General features: G+C 40.8%; 1 protein-coding gene across 2 annotated transcripts in view; it reads left to right on the forward strand.

Moving 5' to 3' along the window:
- Positions 1-351: 351 nt before the first annotated feature.
- CCNY (cyclin Y) overlaps positions 352-22,297 on the forward strand; it is a 118,897-nt gene continuing 96,951 nt past the window's right edge. Inside the window, exon 1 of one of the 2 annotated variants that reach the window (XM_041408680.1) lies at positions 352-899. In XM_041408680.1, coding sequence (XP_041264614.1) covers positions 746-899 — 154 coding nt within the window. In that variant the 5' untranslated portion in view covers positions 352-745. The remainder of the gene's footprint in view (positions 900-22,297) is intronic. The other variant, XM_041408681.1, reaches the window with a different exon arrangement.

Here is a 22,297-nt window from a genome sequence, read left to right on the forward strand (position 1 = left end):
CGGCCTAGATCCGGGCGGCCCGCGGGATCCCCGCCGCGGGCAGGAGCACGGGGGGTCCCGAGGAGCCCCCGGGCCTGCCGGGCCCGCTCCTCCGGCACCAGCGTGCTGAGCTCCCGGCTGTGGGAGAGCGTCCGTGCCCGTGTGCGGGACGCTCGAGTGAGGAGGGCCGGGGAGCCAGGGGCCGGCGCGCCGGGAGCTGCGCGGCCGCGGCTCAGGGGGGCTCCGTCGTGAGGCAGCCGGGGCGGCCCCTCGGCCGAGCCGGGCTCCGCCGCCGCTCCCGCAGCCCGCCCGGCGGGAGGTGTCACCGCCCGCTTGAACCGGAACCGGTTCGCGGGGGCCGCCCGGGGCGGCTGCTGCTGCCGCCGCCGCTGCTGCTGCGGTGTCGCTGCCGCGGAGGCTGCGACGCTGCCGCGTGGGTGCGTGCGCGGAGCGGGCCCGGCGGCTGCGCGGGGGCGGGGGAGGATGGGGCTGTGCCCCGGCGGGCCCCGCGCTGCCCGCCCGCGGAGGAGGGCGGCTTAGCTGCCGCAGCCCACGCCGGCGGGCCGCGCTGCGGGGCCGCCTCCGCGGATGAGCCGCCGGGGGGAACCGCCGGCGAGTGCAGCCGCAGGGCGCCGCAGCCGCCGCCTCCTCCCCCGCCGCCGCTCCCTCTTGTCGCCGCTGCCGCCCATGGCTTCCCGCCACCCCCGCTGACCGGCCGCCCCTCGCCTCCTCCCGAGCCGGGCCGGGCCGGGGCCGGGCAGAGAAGATGGGGAACACCACGTCCTGCTGCGTCTCCTCCAGCCCCAAGCTGCGCCGGAATGCCCACTCTCGGCTGGAGTCCTACCGCCCCGAGGCCGAGCTGAGCCGGGAGGACACGGGCTGCAACCTGCAGCACATCAGCGACCGGGAGAACATCGACGGTGAGCGCGGGCGGGCACCCCAGGGAGCCCCCGCAGCCCTTCCCTTTCCCTCCCCTCCGCTCCCTGCGGCGGGCACGGCTCTGCTCCGGCGGCTTCCCCGCGGGTGGGGCCGGTCCCGCTGCCCCGGCACCGTGTCCCTCCGGTCCGCCGCGGTCTGTGCTGGTCCCTGCGGCCGCGGGGCTCACGGGGATGCCGCGGTACATTCCGCCTCCAGAGCTGCTGCTGTCCCCGGGGAGAGCTGTGCGGGACCCTTCCAGCGCGGGCTGGGAGCATCCTCGCACCGCGCCGCATCCTCTGGCAGGATGTGCAGCCCCGGGTCTGCGCTGCCGAGACCCTTCGCCCTTCAGAGTATCGTGAGGTGACATTACGGGCAGTCCCGGCGGGCTCGGACACCCGGGGCTCGGCTGTGCCCCAGGGGAGCGTCCCTCGCCCTTGGCAGGGCTGGCTGTGCCGAGCGCACGTCACCTGCCGGGATGTCACCTGCCAGGCCTCTGCAGGGGTGAGCGTTTAAAGGACAAACCCTGCCAGCGATAAAAGTGGGAGAAATGTTTCCCATGACAACCTTCTCTTCCAGTGACTTTTTCTTCCGTTACTGTCATGATGAGGCGCAGTGCTCATCATGAATACTGCCTTGTCCTCTCTTTCTCTGCAGAGATATTAAAAAAGCCATGTTCTCTTGTTTTAGTCCTGGCTGAATGTGGTGCCGTTCGCCCTGGCCAGAATACAGCTTTATTTTAAAGATGTGGGCTGAGTTAATGTATACGTGTAATTTAGTTTTTGATTAGCTGAAGTATTTAGTCCTAAAACTTTACTTGCTAAAAGGTCAGCTATCTCATGGGTTTGTTCACTGAACAAACCCATGAGGCTTTTGGTAGAAAGCCAGAAAGAAGGACTTTGGTGCCCTTCAGTTTGCCGTCCACATTTTTTTCACAGCTTATTACATTGTGATTTTAGTGCAGAATTTAATGTTCTATCACTTCTTGACACTGGTAAAGTTGTGAATCCCGTGGAAGCATATAGGTACTCTCACTGGTTTCCTTCAGTGAGGTACATTCTAGAAATAGGAATGTTTTTCAGATGTCTTTGCTACATCCAGCTGAAAAATGGAGTGTAACAGGACCAGTAGGTGGAAAAAAATACATAATGGTCTGATCTGAGAAAGCCAGGGAGATGAAAGAACCAATTGTTGATCTGTGAATGATTAATTCTTCCAGCATCAGTGGTGTGCAGTGTAGCAGGATGCAGCTCTCTCTGATGGTACGGATTTCTCCATCTATAACAACACAGGCTGCAGTAAACTTTTTGGTCAGAGATGTGTGGGTTTTGTGCCTTGTTCTCAGTGTGCTTTTTTTTTTAATGGATTGGAAGATAAGCTTTGATGGAAATAGTAAGTGTGTGTGTCCTTGTTAAAATGTGCATACAATGTAGATAAGTTCTGCATCTTAGGTAGATATTTACAAAAAAACCCAGGAGATCTTTGTTGGTTGCTTGTTTCATTTGTTGCATCAAGGTACATGTATGTTCTGTCTCTCTTCTTCTGTAAACTGGCATGTGTCAAGTGTAGAGTTGTAACCTGTTGTTGGAACACAGAAAACACCTCATGCATTATTTATTTTTACGTTTTTTTGGTTTTCATGTGGCGCCACTGTCAGTGCAATGCCACAGTTTCAAATGGGCAAGCTGTCTGCAAATTTGTGAGCAGTTATGGGTTTCCTTTTTATGCTTTACTCCACTCTTGGCCTTTTTTATGGACAGAGTCTGAGAAGTAAGTTTTCACTGGGGAGGCTGATGGGTAATAGATGTCTGTACATTCAAAACAACTGGACAGACTGGGATAAAACAACTTTCTGAAGTGTGCTGTTTTGCAGGTCTGTTATCCTGGAGTCATGCTCATTGATGGTCTCTTGGTTAAAGATGATGACTGAGTATTAAACGTAATAGGGTGATTCTTTGTTTCTGAAATTTTATTTTGTATTAGATCAGCTATTATGTTTTTGTTGTTAGATTGTTTGAAGTTGTATGGCATACAGACATTTATGGATGTGCCAGTGGGATGGGAAAAACCCTTCACAGTAGAGAACTCTGATGATATTTTTGCCATTTTAGAATGAAAGAACAATAGTCTGGTTATCTGTGTTGTGAAGAGAGAATGCTGGGTGTTTATTCCTTAGTATTCCTGCAAGCCATAAGGTTTCTCAAATTGGTAGTGTTGCCAAATGTGCCTTTTTTTATTAAATAAATGGTGACAAAGACTAATGCACTGAAAGAAAACTTTTTTGACACTTCAGATTTATTTCTCACTGTTCTTCAAGTGAGAGCCCTTCCATCCTGCTTGGGTGTATGTGTCAGTGACAGGTCTCAAAGTGCAAATTCGTGTCTCTAACAAGCATTTACTTTGTCACTGGTACTTTTAGGAACTGTAAAAATCATGTCATGCAGTGTCTTAGTTACTGTGTTTTGTGTGGAAGTTGTTTTCATGCTCGTATTGATGGAAATTCAGGAAACATTTTAGTTTTTGAAGTGGGTAAAGCTACTTGAATAAATCAAGAACTTTTAGAACCTTTAAATCAGCTGTGGGCTATTTTAAGCTTTTAAGAGATGTGTGGTTTTCACTGTTCCAGGCCCTGTTTCTGACAGTACGAGAGAGAAAAAAAAAAAAAAGACAGGAGGGATATGAAATCTTAAAGAGTAATTTAACTGGAAATTTTAGTACTAGTGGAACTGTTTGACGTCTGCCTGTGTTATGTACTTCATAAGGAAATACTCATCCAGTCTGCCTTCAAAATCATGCTTTTGAATTTTCTAAGTCAAGTTCCATACCCAATCCATTAGTAGTTTTTCAAAAACAGGTGGAGAAATTATTTTCTGGTAGGAATTGGTTTTATAACAAAATACCTCTACATCATTGGTACTTTGCCAGAAAAACCTCAATTTCTGCAATATTTTACAACTGTTTGTAAATTGGTGTCTGAAAGAGAAGTGGAATTTGGAAAGAGTTTTGATGAGGAGGAATTTATCAAGAGGCTTATTCTGGAAAATAGTAAAGTTGAATTTACCTCTCTTCCTCTTTTTTCTTTCCCTCAAATTTCTAAGAAGGTAGTGGACTTCTACAGAAATCCACGGATGCAAAATTTCCTTTCTGAGTGTTGTGCAGTCACCAGAATGCTTTGTTTTTGTTTGTTTCAGAATGCTTTTTTGTTTATTTTATTGTTAGTTTCTACAGGCCCATGATAATGAAGAACACTTAACAGATTTGTAATGTTTTTCTCTTTTGAGGAAGAGCAAGAACTTAACTAACATACAGAGGTTACCTTCTGTTTTTGATGATTTATTGCTTAGGGTGAGCTTCCACATTTTTCAGTGCTTCACTTTTAGAAGTTTACTTTAAAAAATTGTGGCAGTGGATTCGAGCTTGTAGTTTCCCACATCTGTTTGTGATCAAGACCTCTTTTACAGCAGTTAATGGCAGCTATAAGTAAAAATGGTTGAGACCTTTATGTGCCAGATTCTGTATCTCTTTGGGTGCAAGCTTGGCCTGTGTGAGCCGTGTCAGCAGCTTGGTGTGTGCATCCTGTAGGTCCTCGCTGCTGGGCTGGCCACAGCCCAGGCTCCACGCACTCCTGACAGCAGCAGGGCACACTCAGAGCCAGCGGGGTTCAACGTGGGAAAAGGCAGCATGTGCTCAGGTGGGATTCCTCTGTTTGGAGCATGATTTCTGCAGTCAGCTTTTCAAGTATGGAGCTGTAGTGAGGCAGTGAAAGGGAACGTCTTACCACAAATATGATGGTGTGAAGCACAGCTGATACCGTAAAATGAAACTGGCCAAAAGGCTGTTCTTGAAACAGAGACTAGATGGAGAGTCTAGGCTATTTCAAGAAAAGATGGTTCTTAGTGTTCAACTGCTCCCCTTTTTATTCCCTTCACCCCACAAAAATCAGATTTATTTTTTTCCCTTGTTAAACTTCTCCTAATATCACTAGGTGCACTGCTACTCAGCTGATGTCCTGTGCAACTGTGCATCACTGATAAACCTTTTCAGCCCTTTTCGACTAGATGGAGAGTTCTAGGCTGTTTCAAGAAAAGGTGGTTCTTAATATTCAGCTTCTCCCCTTTTTTCCCCTTCATCCCACAAAAATCAGATTTATTTTTTTTCCCTCTTTGTAAACTTCTGCTAATGCCACTAGGTCATGCATTGCTAGCTCAGATAATGTCCTTTGCAACTGTGCATCACTGATAAACCTTTTCAGCCCTTTTCATAATGGGTTAAGCCTGTTAATTTTTTTTGCTGCATAGTGCACAAGCTCCTAAGAATGGACTACTTTTTATAAAGCTATTTATTTGTTCATTTATGTATTTTTTTTCCTCCAGCTTCTTGGAGCTGGCATAAGAGGGTCTCTGACATGGGATTAGTTACTATCTGTGTATTTCTTGTATGCTGGGTTTTATAAGAATGATGATAGAAGGAAGTTTTAAAATGTCTGCCCCATATACCTAATGGAATTTTGCTGAAAGGGAATACTGGTGTTTTCAAGAGCTGGGGCATGATGGGTTGCACATTGTGAAGGAACTGACCTACTTCACAAAAGTCAAGACATAAGCACTTCAGAAGCAAATTAAACATCTAGTGTGTTGCACACTGACATTCCTGCTAAAACACGGATGGTGAAAAAATTGCCCTTCTTTAAAAACAAAGCCTATTTGGTTTACAGGAATTCTCTTTCAAAGAATGTTTTTTTCCTTTAGCCAGAACTCCAGCACAGAGGTGATCTATGTTTCTCAGTACTACTGTTTAGGTATTTGGCGTTATCTACCTAAGCATTTGTCAGAGGTCGTGTATCAAGGTACCCCTGTATTCTGATGTATCAAAAATTAAAAATGCAGCTTGCTATGGCCTACATTGGTGAACTTAGGCCTATATTGCACCTTGGTAATGATGCCTCCTGCACAGCTTTCTTTTTCCTGTTACCAGCCTCATCTGGTTATTCTGTCTATGCCGTGCTTCTCCTCAGAGACACCATCGTGTCGTACAGAGCCTTCCTAAAGCCTCATTTTTACATTTTTCACGTCAAACCAATACATTCACACCCGGTATGAAGTCAGTTTTTTGATATTTAGCTGCAGAAACTTTCCAAGGCACACATACTATGGCTAGTAATATCTGAACTTATCTCTGAGAAATTTTATTAGTGCTACCTGATTAATATCTTCTTGGAGAGTTACACAGTCTTGGTAGGGTAAATTGGTACTTGAAACAGAAGGACAAAACTTAAAATTATAGATGTCAGAAAATGGAAGGACTACTGTGTTTTGAGTTGTTTTGGATATTTTTGAATTTATATTTGGATTTTTTTTCCCTTGGGTTTTATAATAAGAATAATGTATTTAAAATGAATGAAAACTTCTTCACTGTGTGGTCATAGCTGGTTTACCTAATTTTATGTGCTTACTGAAGGTTTTTCAGACTTCTAGGATATGTTTACTGCATCTTCAGGCCTTGCTCAGGTCAGATGATACAAAAACCAATTCTGGTGGGACACCATACAGCTGCTACTGACATTGTGAAAGCCTTTTTCTAGCTGCTCTTGTATCCTGAGGCTGGAAGGAAAATAAGTGAGCAATGTCTAGCCCTACCCGATGGCTGTCCTTGTCCTGCCAGCCAGCTGCACATCAGACATAGTCTAAATATCTTCCTTGCTTAAAATCTTTGCAAGAATATGAAATACACTTTACAAACTGAAAGCATATATATAGCCCTTCTCTGAACTTTCCATGTAGAAATGAATTGACATTACTTTTGCTTCTTTTCCATTCCTTTGGACTTGGATAAATAGAACTTTTAAAATTTATTAATTTTCTATGTGCATTCTGACATATGGAGTGATCTTTTTCACTTCATCCTGCAGAATATTTAATATATGTGCCATACCTCTCTGAAATGTATGTGAAGAGTGAGTAAGCATTAATAAATCTTTTAGATCTAGAACTACAGATGGACTAAAATAGATGGACTATAGATGGACTAAAATCCTAGATGGACTATTCCAAGCAGTGTGCATAGGTGGTGCCTTCACTGGAGTAGTTACCACTTCCTGTATCTTCTGTAAGAAGAACGGGCAGTTGGTAAGGAGTTTTATCTCTTTAAAAGCAAATATTCCAGAATTGCTGAAATGGACCATTGGGATGTTAATTTCCTTTGCTGAAGCTTTTTGCAAAATTGACCAAAGTTCAGAGATGGTTTTACTGAGCTCAACTTAAACTAGCTTTTGTTGCTGATTTTGTAGGCCCCAGTAGGAGCATCACCAACTCTTGTGCTGCTTCTGGGAGGACTGGTTTTAAATTTGGAGCAGTCAGTAGCCTGAACTGGGTTGAGAAAGAACTTAGTCTTCAGGCCAAAGCTCCTGCTTCTAATCCTTAACTAGTATAGAAACTGGCTAAAGAGCTGTGGTTGGTATTAATGGAAAATTACTAATGAAAACTGGTTGGAAAATTTGCACAAAATCCTGGTTTCCCCTCCTTTTGTTTTAATTTGTTTGTTTCCTTTCTCTTCCTTCTTGTTACATTTTGGGCCTGCAAATTGGAAAGGATTTTTTAGATCATTCAGCTAAGACAAGATTGTGAGATCATCAAGATTCACATTTTCCATGAACTGGTGTTAGAATCGTAGAACATCCTGAGTTGGAAGGGACCCACAAGGATCATTGAAGTCCAACTCCTATTTATTTACTTCTCTCTTTATTTCTTTGGAAATGAATAGTGTTTGTTTTAAGTCAGGTAATGCTGTAACCATGTTGCTGAAATACCTTTGGTATGACATCCACAGGCGCAGTTTGCACTGCAAAGCTGTGTCCTCCTCCTGTAGCTTATGGTGGTTTGAACAAAATGTGTCAATAAAATCAATGTTTTTGGTGCAGTGAGTGGCACTTTATTACTGTCTGTGTTGGTGTGAAAATGTTGCAGAAAACTGCAATAATTGGATGCTCAGGCAAGGTTATGGAATAGAGCTAATCCCAAGATTAGAAGCGAATTTTCATCCACTTTGTGTGACATTTCCCATGCTCTTTTCTACTGTGATTCTTAGAGGGAGAATCTGCACTGTAATATCCTTCTCTCTGCAGTCAGAAGAGTCAGCCTTCAACTACTGACTCCTAATTTTCTTTTAAATAAAAATCCACCCGGCCTTAGTTAAAGAAGTTGTATCTCAAACTTTTGGCTTATCTCTTTTTGTCTGCAGAATGATTCTTAGCTGTGGCTGAGATCCAGAAGATATCAGATGGGAAGTGAAAGTATTTACTTTCAACAGTATTGAAACCAATATGAGAATGTGTTGAAATTTTGAAAGATTGTTTTCTTTGCTGTGTTGGTATTTCATTAAGAGTGGTAACTGATGAATTGTTCCTTCATCTGAAAGTTGGATTGTAAGGAGACAAAACTTACAGAAGATACAGAGTACTCCAGGGCTTTGTAAAATCAGGCTACACAAAGTGATGTGATAAAGGTGCAGTATTACTAAATGAAGATGCAAGACTTAATGGCACAAGGGTTCTTTTCTAGATTCAGAATTGTATACAGAATTTAGAATTACTGGCATGCTTAAAATTGTTTCTGTTCTGCATTTTATCACTGCACATCAGCATTCTGGGAAGCGGTACCTTTTTGTTGCCATGTTGTTATTTGTTTAATGACATTTTAAGGGACACTTCCAACTGAAAAAGATACTTATTACCATCTTTGTTCCTGGAAAAAATACATTCATTTCAGATTTTGAAGGTAGCGCTGCATGAGAAAGAATCTGTGCTTGGTCAGCAAAGATATTTTGCAGGGCTATCCTACACTTTTTCACTTCTATGCAAGCTCTCTGTGGAGGGGGTAGTTTAGGAATTGTCAGTAGATGTGTGTGTGAAATGACTGGCAGTAGTTATGCTTTTGTGCTATTATCAATGGTTCCATTTTAAAGCTAAGTATATGGTGGTTTCTTTATCCTCCTTCCTGACCTTCCTGTGGAAGGACATTGCATTACATTAGAAGATTCAAAGTTTGGGAATTGTAGCTGATCCTGAGCACAGCAGACCATGCTTCCCTGCTTTGACTAAAAGAAGCTTTCAGGCTGTGGTCAGTGAGCTTTACAAGCAGTAATTACATCTCTGAAGTACTTGGTGAGCTATGTTGTGCTGTAAAGTGATGCAAGTGATCTAAAGACCTTGAAGAAGGTCTTTCAACATTTGAAGTGAATTAGATCTCTTCATTCCTATTAGATCTCATCTGTTTTTCTAGCTTGAAAAACTTTGAAAAACGGCATATCTCTGTGTTATATATGCCGTTTTCATTCAGTAAACTGTGGTCTCTACTAATTTGGTGTGGGTGTCCCCCCACTTCCTCCTCTTCAAAGAATGCTGTTAGAATAACCAGTGTGAAACACAGGTTGGAAAAATAAGAAGTTACAATTAATCCTAAAAGAAATTTTGATTTCCAGACAGTTGGTTTTCTTATTATAGAACTGCAGTTTACTGTGTGTTTGGGAGGTAGAACCACAGCTATTAGGAATTTGGATCTTTAAAATCTCTTTTTATTCCTGTTTGTTTTGCTTTCTCTTTATTTTGGAGAACTTTGAAAGACTCATTTTGTTTTTATTAATTAAGTTTATGAAATATATAACTGATATTAACAGAGTTAAAATTCATAATGATAAGTCCAGTGGCAGAATGTTTTGCCTAACAATTCATAGCATTATTCTGCTTTGTTTGTAATTAGGGAAAAAACAGTTTCAGATTTTATTAGAAGGAATTTTATTTCTAGTTGCTGGCAAAGTTTCAGCTGCTGCTATAGGCAGAATCTTAAATCTGTTGAATTTCCAAACTCAGTGAAATCTCTTGAGGACTACCTTTAATGTGAAATTCTCTGCCCTATTCACAATCACTTTTAAAATAAGGATTGTAAGTAACCACTTGACACAGTTGTTCATACATGTGGTTTGAAATCCTAGTATTTCCATTTTTAAATAGTAATCAGTGATTGATTTATTTGCATTTGGAGTGAACAGTTCCTAAAAAGGGATTCTGAAATTAAGATGCATCAGCTTTTTCTGGTTAGTATCATGATATTTCTTGTTAAAATCATATGCAGATTTCAAAGTTCAGATAGTAAAATAAACATCAGGGTAAAATCCAGTTTCACAAGTGAACAGCAGGATCTTTTGCATGTGCCTGTGCTCTGAGCTGTGTGTCAGTCCCACCTGATGCTCCCTGTGAATGCACAGCTCTCAGCGGCACCTCCTTGGAGCTGCCTGTTGTGACTGTTCCTGGCTGGCAGAAATCCATATGCATTTATTCAGTCAGCCAGTGGAGGCTGAAAGTGTGTGAAGAGTTTGGAAGTGCAATTGTGTTTTAAGCTTCCAAATCACACTTCTGCAGCTAAATGTCCTCCTTTCTTCTAGGATAATTCACTTGGGGTAAGTGTCTAGAATGCTGCATTCACAATATAGTTACTCCCTCTGTGTCAGTCATAGAAATTGTAATTGTATTTAGGATTTTCTGTACTTTTTCTTGGGATTAGGGACAGGAAGGATTCCTGTGACTGAGGTGGTCTTAGAGATCAAGTCTATGATAAAAAGAATAAGAAGTAGGAGAGATTTATTTGTTTAATGGAGAGAGAAAAAGAAAACAATACCGCCTTTGAAAGCTAAAGGAAACAAAAAAGTAATTCAAAATTCCATGTATAAGCAGTCATGCAAATTCTAAATCTAGAAAGTGGTTTCCCTTGGGCAAAAATGGATATTTAAGTGAAGGGGACAGTGCCAAATTAAATTGGACTGGAGATGAATGTTTTGTGAAAAGTAAGCTCTCAACATTAAATCACATTTCTTTTAAAAATATTATGGTAAAGAATTACTTTGTAACAAATATTTGAGTCACAGTTCATGCAATTCAAGCGATGAGGTTTTATATCACTACATGAGAACCTGAACTTGTGTTGTACAACTGCTCTCATATTTTCACCTATTTGGTTGTGGGGTTTTTTGTGGTTGCTTTTTTTTTCCTCCTTACTACATCTTTTAATTTTTGAATATAAATTTGCAGTTCAACAGCAGTGAAAATATGTATGACCGTGGATTGAAAAGGAGAAGAGAACTTAAGGAAGCACTTCCGTAGTTCTTTTGTCTCTGATTTTGTGTTGATTATCTCAAAATGGGCTCCCATGGATGTACCAATGTATTTGTTAATGTACAGATTGAGAAAATGAAAAAGAAAAGGAAATGTACTCATACTGACTGTACAGGGTGGTTATTCCAGTGAGGAACAGCGCTGGCACTGTGGCTGCTGCCAGGCCTTGGTGCTGCAGAGAAGGAGCTGGCAGTGGGTGATACCTGCACCAAGGAAGGGTTTGTGCATGTCCCCCTGTGCCCGAGTGTCCCCCTGCCCCTGTGTCTGTGTGTTCCCCTGTGCCCGGGTGTCCCTTGCCCCTGTGTCCGAGTGTCCTCCTGCCCCTGTGTGTCCCTCCTGTGTCCGTGTGTCCCCCTGCCCCTGCCCCTGTGTATCCCCCTGTGCCCGAGTGTCCCTTGCCCCTGTGTCCGAGTGTCCTCCTGCCCCTGTGTGTCCCCCTGTGCCCGAGTGTCCCCTGCCCCTGTGTCTGAGTGTCCCCCTACCCCTGTGTGTCCCCCTGAGTCCGAGTGTCCCTCTACCCCTGTGTGTCCCCCTGTGCCCCTGTGTCCGAGTGTCCCCCTGCCCCTGAGTGTCCCCCTGTGCCCATGTGTCCCCCTGTGCCCAAGTGTCCCCCTGCCCCTGTGCCCGAGTGTCCCCTTGTGCCCCTGTGTCCCCCTGCCCCTATGCCCGAGTGTCCCCCTGCCCCTGTGCCCGAGTGTCCCCTGCCCCTGGTGCCCGAGGTCAGCTCAGGGCCTGCTCTGGTGCTGGGTGACTGATGCCAGCCCAGCATGCCATTTGTCCTTGGGGTATCTGTGAGCTTCAGGAGGCTCTGGGTTTTGGTGGAAGAGCAGGCTACAGTTAGGTAGCAGATTCTGCCCCCAGTTATTTTATCTTTGTGTGTGTGTGGTCTTGAATGGAAACTTTGTTCTTAAGGTCTTATGTTTAATGAACACGTTGGAATATGGTGTTTTAAAAGTAAGAAGTTTATCGTTTTTTGGCATGTTGCTAGTACAATGGTAAAAGCAGCTTTGAGCTGAAAGAGAAATATATTCTTTTTTGATCATTCTTCCAGTGATTTTTGATGATTCCTCCATCCTTGTTGCTTTACCAAGACTATCTGATTTTTATCTCCTTTCCCTTCTTCCCCTTTGTTTTGTGTCACTGTCATAATCTGCCTTATTTGCCTCCTGCCTGTGCTCAGCCCAGCCTTCTTCCCCCCTCACCACACAGACATCCTGTCCCTGGTCTCATCTCCTCTTACTTGACCCCTTCTGTTTCGCAGCTCTTTTTGAGTGATCAGAAGTGCACAGCAATTACAGTTTGTTCTAGTGCTGGGTCAGTGAAGATTCCAGGGTGGCAGCATAACTGTCAACACTGAATTCAAAGCCCTGTATTATCTTACATCATGATTTCATTTCAACATTTGCTGCACATTCCTACTTTCCTCCCGCTCCTACATGTTTTACAGACAAGCAAACAGTCCTTGTTCTGTTAGATCTTTGTCATGGTTATCCACAAATTGGTAAGAGTTCTGTGTTTCTGCATTGTTCTTTGGACTTCCAAATGCATTTTAATATCTATAATTTCCTTAATATCTTTTGGAGATGTGTGTTTTATGATGAATGTATGTCCTGCATTAGAGTTTGGGATACCAAATAAACCATGGTGCATGAGTTACAGTTCTTAAAACAGGCTGTGAAGCTGTGTAGGTTTTTTTCTTTTTAAGGAATATGGAATGCATATACACTGCTTTCTTCTGAATAAAAAGCTGAAAAGAGAGTTAGTCGGTAGGAGTCTTAAGATCTGCATTTCATGGAAGAAATTTCCTGGTAATTACCATCTTTGTAATTGATACTCTGCCCATTATTCAATGTGTCCAGCTGTATGTAAATCTTCTCTAACCATGTGTTTTTGCATTTCTTTCCTCATGCAAATGAATAACCTTCTTGGTTTCTATTAGGGGACTCAAATCTGACTGATTTGGCGTGTCCTAAGTGAAAGACAGGGTCTCTTGCTGGAAAAGGTTTTCTTTCTGTTGAAGGAGTGGAAATATGCTTGGGCTCAGCATTGCCCAGTGGGGTTGGTGGCTGGCCTCTTCTGGCCAGGGGTACCTGGCTGAGCAGGTGTCACCCTGAGGGGCTGGAAGGGCAGTTGTGCTGTCACTATGGGGTCCTGGAGTCCAGCCCAGTCCTGTCCTGCCAGGTGATGGTGGCACCATGTCTGGTACTCTTCCTTCTCTTGGTTTTGTTGGTCTGGGCTCTTGGCCATATGAAGGTTTTTGTTTGTAGGTCAGAACAGCTCTCTATCCCTGTTGTCTGCTACTAGAAAGTGTTTTGCAGAAGGCTGCTGAAATGGTCATGTGTGCTTGCCGTGCTCCCCTTGCTGGCTGTGCCATCATCTCCACCGGCAGTTCCTTCATCCGTCCCTCAAAGCTGGGAGGAATGTCACATGCTAAGTCAGCACACTGTCAAATGTAGCTGTAGCTTTATAACTGGTCTTACATATGCCATAGAAATTATGTTTTATTGCAACTAGATTTCATGAGAGTGTGCTGACTTGCTTGAGCCATTGCCAGTTCTTACATGGAGGTTTTAATCCTGGTTTTCATTGAGGTAAAATAGCTTTGATGCAGGTTTACCAGTAGTAAGGTGTTACAGGTAACTGTCAAATGGAGGGTGGTATAACTCATGATGAAAATGCTTTGGCAGGGGTGCAGCAGTAAATAATTAAGTGTGAAGTGTCAGTTCAGCAGTGCATGTAAACTGTACACTCAAGTGCATTGCTGGCTGTGAAACACATTTGCAATGATAGTAAAGCATCTAAGCTTGTTGTTATCAAACAGTTAACTCCTATGATAAATTTTCTAACTAGAGCTCCTGTGAGAGTAAGTCTTGTTGAAGTAATTCAGAACATGGAACTTGCTCTTGCAATACTCTAAGTATTCAGCAAAGCACTTGTTGAAAGAGGATATTGCATCTGATTTCTAAATAGTCTTATTAGCTTCCTGTTGCTTGCTGCAGATCTCTTTCCTCAAGTAACTAAAGTATTTTTTTATTTGTATCTGATACAAAATAAAAGGGCAAGTATGCACTGATAAAACTTTATTACTGATGTCTTGTAGAGAGTTGGTAATATCTACTTGTAATGTGGAAAATAAATTTTACCCAGGAGCCTGATTGATCTCTGGAAAGATCTCTGTGGCATCTTTCAAGTAAGATTTGACAGTATTTACTTATTGTTTGCAGAGAATCCCAAGACTTGGTTAGAAAAGCCAGTTTTATGCCACTGCTAAGTGGAATTACTTGTCTATCTTTCTGTTTGGGTCTGGTGGTCTTTTTTCACATTCTAAATTTTTTTTGTATCCTTCTCTTTTGTCTTCTGTTTATCACTTTTTGGCAGGGTCTTTTGTTTTGCCGCAAGTAAGCTTTCTTATCGTAACAAGCTGAAGTTATTATCCAGGACTTGGTCACGATAGCAGTTTTTGGTGCCATAACTAAATTTGGGTTGAGTATATCTTCTTAATGGAATTTAAAATAGATGGGAGGAAGAAGTCAGAGTTTCCTTCTGATAATACATAGCAGCCATGTCCAGGCACATGCCTTTGTGTTTTAAATAAATAGCTAGTATATTGGTAGTTAGCATTAATTATTTCCATTAGCTTAATTCCTTTGGTTTAAAGAGATCATTGTCATCTCTGTGGTGCTACATTGACCTAGTAAACAATGGAGAATCAGAAATTACTTGCAAATGAAGGTTGTTGTTATGATGAACAACACTATGTGTTCATGCTTGTGCTTATTAGTATAATATACTAATAATGGGTAACTTATGTGTTTTCAAGCTGAGACAACAGTAAGAAATGTCCTTGGCTCTCTATTTATCAGAAATATGAAATTAAAAAAAACAGAGGGATTGGTGATATGAACAAAGAAAACTGAAAACTATTTGAATATCAAATAATTTGCAAATACTGTGCCTGACTCTTGGGAACAGAATTTATTTTTAAGTTAATATATGTTCTCTTCCCCTTAATGGAAATTCATTTATTTCCCTGATATGAAATATTTTTTAGAGACAATATCTTGATGCTGCAAGCTAGAATTAAAAATATCAGTTGGCATCTTTCAAGCAAAGCAATCTCCATGTCAACAAGTAATATTTGTGAGAGAATGAAAAGCCCTTAAAGCATGCTAGAAGACTTACAGTGGGTGGGGAAATAATTGTTTTATTCACTGGAACTGCAGACTGTAGTAGAAGTTGCAGCATCCCTAATTTGCTTGTTCTAATACCCTTCTCAGGGAATTTAGTGGAATCACATTTAGGAAAATTTGTCTCTTCATTTTCCAAGGTGATGTATCAAGGCAGCTCTTGAAGTTAGATCTGAGGTTTGGCAGTTCCTTCAGGATGTGGAATTTTTCAGAAGCCTGCAAGAAAAGAAATGGAGAGGTTTTCTGCCAGTTTAGACCAAAGAAAAAGTTAATCTAGTTCTTGTAGTAAAATTTATTCCTTGAAAATAAAATAATGCTGCAAGATTTGGAATAGATTTTATTCTAGGTATGAAGTTGTTTGTTTTGATTTTTTCTGTATACATGTACATATGTATCCTTGTATTTATGTATGTGTCTTTATATAAAATCCCTCACAATTAAAACATTTTGGTAAAGGAAATTCAGTGTTCTGTGTGAATGTAGAAACTCTTGGGACACAAATTCCTGCCAGGAACGTGTAAGCTAAATAAACTAATATCAGCCAAACACTCACTTTGCTAATTCCTTTACCACTCTGTACACTGTACAATTGCTCTTCTTGACTTCTATTGTTTGTTCTCAAAAAGAAAAAAAAGAAAAACAGAGAGGAAAAAAAAGATGAGAAATAACCTTCTTGTTTGCAGTCAAAACCAAGGTATCCTTTTGGGGTTTGGTCCTCAGTTCCTGGCTCATATAGGAGTTCTTCATTCTCACCAGTCCTGGCTGAAAATCCCTTCTCCTGTGCTGACTGTTAAGATGGGAAGGACACACGCTGAGGGGCGCCTTATGGGACCTGCAAGGTGAGCAGCATGTGCTGGGCTCACTTGGCTGGGATGTATCCAAGCCAAGGTCAGCAAGTTTGGTCTTCCTTTGAAGATTAAGTTGGCATTGAATTATACATTTGACTTGCTGTTTTCTTTTAGAGTGAAGTTCAGCAGTGTCTCTACTTGGAGTTTAATTTATAGCTGTTTTTATAATAGCTACAACCTTGAGCTGTGGAAAAAATCCTTTTTACTTTTTCAACCACCTGGGTTTTAGCAAAGGACAGATCTTTTTACTGTCTCAAATATTTTCTCTGTGAAAGTGTATTTAAAAGGTAGCTGACAAACTGGTCTCCTGTCTCCCTCCCTGTCTTCAGACTAAGGGTCCATTTCTGCCTCTGTCTTTTTCTGATGAGTATTTGCTATGTGCATTTTATGCTAAGATACTCACTAAATGAGACTGACTTTTAGAAAGCCAAACCTCTTGATTACTTGATAAAGTTAAAAAACAAATGCAGAATAAGCCTTCATTAAATGTTATTTCCTTCCATGAAGTGCCTTACATACTTGTCTTCAAGTGGTTGTGTTTGCATATAGCAGAGAATTTGAGAAATCCCTGTTGGCCAAGACAATGTCTCTGACAGCAGCAGCTGCTCAGAAAAAGTACATAGGACCATCTGCACTGTGCTGTGTTAGAAGAGCTTAACAGAACTGGAGAAGACCTGTAAACATGTAAGACAGAGGCAAGAATTACAACTGTCTTTAGATGCGACTCTTTTTTTTAAAGGGAAGATAGCACTAGCCTTGAAAAAAAAAAATCATTCCTTGTTTATAAACGTGTGTATAAGATTTGGATTGCTTCTGGTACAGGAAAGTAAGTTTGTCTGTGGGATTGTATTTGGAGTGCCTGTATTTCCCAGGCAGAAGGGCATGTGCTGGAGTCCTACAGAACTGTGCTGGTGTGTGAGCAGCAGACATCCTTTCATATTTGATACTTTAATTTTACAAGGCCTAGGCTACATTGGTGGTCTAGGAGCACACAGTGACAAGTTTTCAGATTTGACTGAAATAATTTTTTGTTTACTTAATTTTTGTTTACTGATAATTTTTTGTTTACTTAATTTTGTTCTTAAAAATATGATATGTTAATTTGACTAGAATGCTAAAACATACTGATAATTTTTTGTTTACTTAATTTTGTTCTTAAAAATATGATATGTTTTATAAGGACATCCAAATCAAGTTGAATTTTCAGTGTGAAATATGTTTTTAGTGCTTGTGCTGCACAGTTGCATGCCCATAAAGGCCGATGTTTGATTTGGACTTAAAGGGAGGAGCAAGGGGGTGTCTTTCTCAGTCAGCTATGGAAATAGGGTAGGCTTTCTAAAACTCAGTAATGAGTATATTTTAGCCTTGGTCTCCTGATTTCTGAAGGGGCTGTACACAGCCTTATGGTTTCTTTAGGTCTCAGCTTTTTTGCATAGAATGCTGGAAGTGTCTTGAATATTGCTTGTCCTATAATTACACTTTGGTAGGAATGCTGTGGGGTCATCAGCTGTGTTTCATGGTCTGGGTTTTCCTTGCCTAAGCAGTGTGTGAAGGGGAAAAGAAACTGGAAATTTGAAACTTCTGTTAACAGTTAGAGTTTTGCTGCTCTGTGTGTTGGGGAGCATTGTTAGCATACACTGAAAAGAAAACTGGATTTATATTGGGAAATACATTGCTGCTGGATAAAAGGAAGTGTTTTCTTCTAGAAAAGGTGTCTTCCAGAATATACTGTACTTGATTATATGGGCATCTTTAGTAATTGCCAGAATTGCGTACTGGAAAGGTAAGTAAAAGTCAGACGTTAAACTAAAGTTGAGGAACTAGCCACTGAGTTGTGTATATCAAGTCTGATGATGCCTTAAACAATAGATTAAGAGGAAAAAAAATCCTGTCCTCCCCCGTCCAGAATTCCATACTGCATTTTTTCAGAGGACAGATATTCAAGGAGGAAGCAATATTGCAATTTGAAACCGCAGCCAAGTGCTCATGCATTTTTGGCGTTACTGTTTCAGTTCCCCTTCATTTCCAATGAATAGAAAAAACTCCTGAAAGATTGTATTTCACAGAAAATTAGTATCCACAATATTCACTTTACAATAGTCAACAGGTGACATTCTACACCATAATTTTTATGGATTTTAGCTGAAGCCTATCCAGAGCACTGATTAAGAAAATACTTTTACCTTGGCGATTTTGGTTCAGTTAAATTGAAAATGTACATGTGTGTTTGCATATCTTGATTTGAAGCCTAATGAGGAACCTATTAGATAAAACCCATAAAATGTAGGTATCAGTATTTTCAAACTGCCCCATACCCAGTTCACTTTCTGAGGTTTGAAATCTTGTCCATTTTTAATCTGTTCTGTCACCATTTTGAAGCTGTTTCCAGTCATTACTGAAATTCCAAAAAAGTCTCTACATTGTCTGATGCTTGAAAAGTCTGGATATAAAAGTAAACAGACAGAAGGTGATATTATTCTGTGATCTCTCTGTTATTGCTCACTGCTATCTATTTGTAGTCACTGCCTATGACTTCACTGATGTCTCAGATACTCACTTCTGTTTGTTTCCTAAATGTAAATGTTTTTAAACATGTAATAAGCAACCATTTGGTTTTTTGCCATTTCTTGTATCTAAAGATAAGAACCAGCTGATCAGTACCTCCAGTGCAGGTGTACAGTGTGACAGGGGGTATTATTTGGAAAATGGGCATTTTAGCAGGGTCTCTGCCCAGGGCTGTTCTCTGGGGTGGATTCTCTATCTTGCTTTCATTAGCTGTGTGCAGCAGTGGCAGCTGTGTTGGGGACAAGGTACAGCAGCACATGTTGTGTTTCTGCCTGGAAGTGGCTATATTTAATTGATGGATGAACAGAGTCCACTGTTGGCAGTAGTCCTGTTATTGTTTTTTTAACTAGAAATTGTTCAGTGATGGGCATTGAAATTCCAATGAGGCAGATGGAAAAGCAGCAGAAAGCTTTTAGATTTAACAAAATTAAAGTCTGTTTTGGCAAGACTCTCAGTTCTTCTTTCTGTTTTAACTTTGTCATTAGGGAGGGGAAGAATGTTGCTCTAGTTTAAGAAATTAATTGCAAGCAGGTGTTAATATGGTTAATTCTGGTTTGTGTTGATCCTTTCAGCTGTATCTGCTAACAAAGCTGTATAAGCATTTTCTCTGTGAGGCTGCTCTTCTGTCATTTTGATGAGATTAAGTTAGCTCTTTGACTATTAGTATGTAATTCCAGTTTTAATTGTATTGCCCTTGAAATAGTATTGATGTATTCATCATAGATTTTCATGCTTAAAATAAAAAGTTCTGGTACTCATGAACACTGCTTGTTTTCCATTTCAGCTGGACTGTCTTACCTTGTTCTGACTGCTGTAGAAAGCCCTATAGACTATTAAAGAATTGTCAGCTTTCTGGATGACTGTTCTTGTTTCTACCTTGTTCTGAATAGTTAAAATATTCTGGTTTTGAAATTAATATATTTTCAGAAGTTTCTTGTTGCAATTGAAATCCTATCAATTTACTTATAATGTTTTCCATTTCAGGTGATCCTTTATAGTCCTCTTGATTATGTATTTTCAGTTTGTCTTTTCTCTGTTGTTGTGAGAAAAATGCCCTTATGCATAGGGTAGTTTTACTACGTGATGCTGTGGTCATTCTTGCCTTTTAAAAAAGATTGCATGATCTTTCTAGTAACAATGACATTCCCTACATATTCCTGTTTGTGTATAAATGTGTGTATTCTTAAAACAATGGAGAATCATTTGGGAGTTTTATTCATTTATACACTCCAGGATATTGAGATATATGCATAAATACAGCAAGAGGCCAAAACTATTCTTGCAGGGATTCTAAGCAGATACAGTGTCTCTGTCCCTTCCTCTCTGTCTGTATTACCATTGCTTATTAAATGGTTGATATAGGATGAATATTTAGAAAATAGATGCATCACCTTGAAATGTAAGTGTGCTAGGAAGTGAGACCAACAATGTTTAATTAATGTTTTAATGTTTCTTAAACTGATCCAAGTTAAGAAATAGATATTTTATTGTAATTTTGATTTAGGAATTGATGCCTAATCATGCAAATTAACTTTTTTTCACAAATATGCATCTGCTGGTTTTGCCATAAATGTGATGTGATAAGTTATCTGAAACTATAACTTCTATAAATAATTTAATTATATTCCCAAAATCTCTCTGGAAAGAGTAAAACTCAGATTGCCATCAAGAGCAAAGACAGTCTGGATTGGGTACAGAAGTTAGACAGGACCTGCTGTGCTTATTATTTTGTTTAAGTAACTTGCTGGGACGGCACTGTGAAATCAAGATACAGGAAGCCAATCTTTAAAACCTCTGTTACAGTGTTTAAATGTGTGAACTATTTGACTAGGTTATTTTCTTGTCCTCCGTGAAGAAAGCAAATGATTCAGTAGGCTTCAAGCATATGACTGAATAGCCTTTTTTTTTCCCCAGAAAATTTGAGATATGTTATTTTTAGGGAAACACCAAATCACATCTGTATGCCTTAGCATTTAAATGTTTAAAATACTAGTTTTGTATTGGTTAACAAAATTGCTGGAAACTGCTTTTTATCACAAAGAAATGGAGCTTCTCTTTTTAAGGTTGCTTTAGCCTGTTGCTGGATGCTGTAATGCCGTGATTGTTCCTTTTCTAGCTAAATTGAAGTCAGAACAGAATTGCAGTATGCTGAGAGCAAAACAGCTTCAGGGTTAACCCTGGTCTCTGTGGGCACATTGATCCTTTGGAAGGGAGTGTCTGTGTGTGCTTTGTCTAGTTCTAATCTTTGCTTCTTTAGTGGAGAAACATAACTGCCAGGTAATTAAGTTTTTTTTTTTGACAGATTGTTTTCCTTCACTGGATTAATTTATTTACAGATTTTAAACATTCTAAATTCTCCGAAGTCCCAAATTCTGATGCTAATTCCAGCTAAACCTGTGACACCTGTGCTCATTTATCTCAACCATGCAATCCCTTTTAAGGGCTTGAATTTTCCTTTCTAATCTGCCAGCTCAGATCACAGTGTCTCCTTTCAAAGCCACTCGTGTGTGCTCTGAAGTTGAACACTGATATCATCTGGGGCTGTGGCAGGCTGGAGCCCCATGGGTTTGTCTCTGTCTGCCATAATGTGCCGATAGTAGGCAAAATTTCTGGTATGATCATATTTTGTTTGCATTCTGAAAAGACTTTGTCAGTTGGTTTATTTCTAGGACACAGTTAACCAACAGGTAACCAATACAAAACTGTAATTTTAAAACAGTTGGTACAAAGCTGCCATGTAAATACTGGACTTCAGAAATGTGTGAGAGACTTCAAATTTTATAACATTTGGGAATTTGGGAAATGACTGCTGTTTATCAAGCAGTGGTACTGTGGGACATAAAAGGTACAGTGTGCTTTGGTTTTATCTTAGGGGAGTGTTTGCAAATTGTATATTTGTTTTCAGAGTTTTATGATATGAATGAGACTGTGAGCTTGAAGTCTGCAGCTCCATGAAGAATTCCGTGCCCCAAAGTGGAGATGCAGGAAATTTGCATCCTCTGTGTTAGTCCTGCTTCTTGGAGATTTAATATGAGGGTCTTTCAGTCCCTAGAAATATTAATTATCAGAGCTGGCTTTGAGATCTTGGCATAATTACATGAGGTTCCAGCATACTTTAAGAGAGAAATTGGATAGTCTTTCCTTACTTTGCATTTGAAAGCTCCTTTATGTTTTGTCTGTGAAGTCACTGTGTCACTTTTGCAGGAAAAGGGCAGTTAGGCTGGGTTTTTTTACCACTATGAATTGAGTTATTGCTTCTTTCCTCTGGGAATCAGTTGGGCATGAGTTTGAAATGGAGTTCTATGAAGCTCCAGCTTTAGGGCTTCCCATATCTGAGTCTTTGTCATAAGAGAATTGGGTAGGTTCTAAAGTTCCTGTAAAGCAAGAACAAATCCTAACCCGGTTATGTCTCTTCAGAAAGGTGAATGGATAACCACTAGAAGCTGTATTTAATTTTGTAGAACAACAGTCTTGACAGCCAGAGGGTGAATAATTTGTTTGAAACAGACATACAGCTTTCAGATAGCAAGGAATTGCAGTGTCCTGTTGAGAGGCAAAAGTAGACATGAACTATTAAAATATACAGCAGATACAATAACCAATGTATTAAAAACTCTTTAAACATTATATTGGGTTTGAGT

Source organism: Onychostruthus taczanowskii, unplaced genomic scaffold (assembly GCF_017590055.1).
Source record: "Onychostruthus taczanowskii isolate IOZ18803 unplaced genomic scaffold, ASM1759005v1 scaffold3, whole genome shotgun sequence".
Taxonomy (NCBI): domain Eukaryota; kingdom Metazoa; phylum Chordata; class Aves; order Passeriformes; family Passeridae; genus Onychostruthus; species Onychostruthus taczanowskii.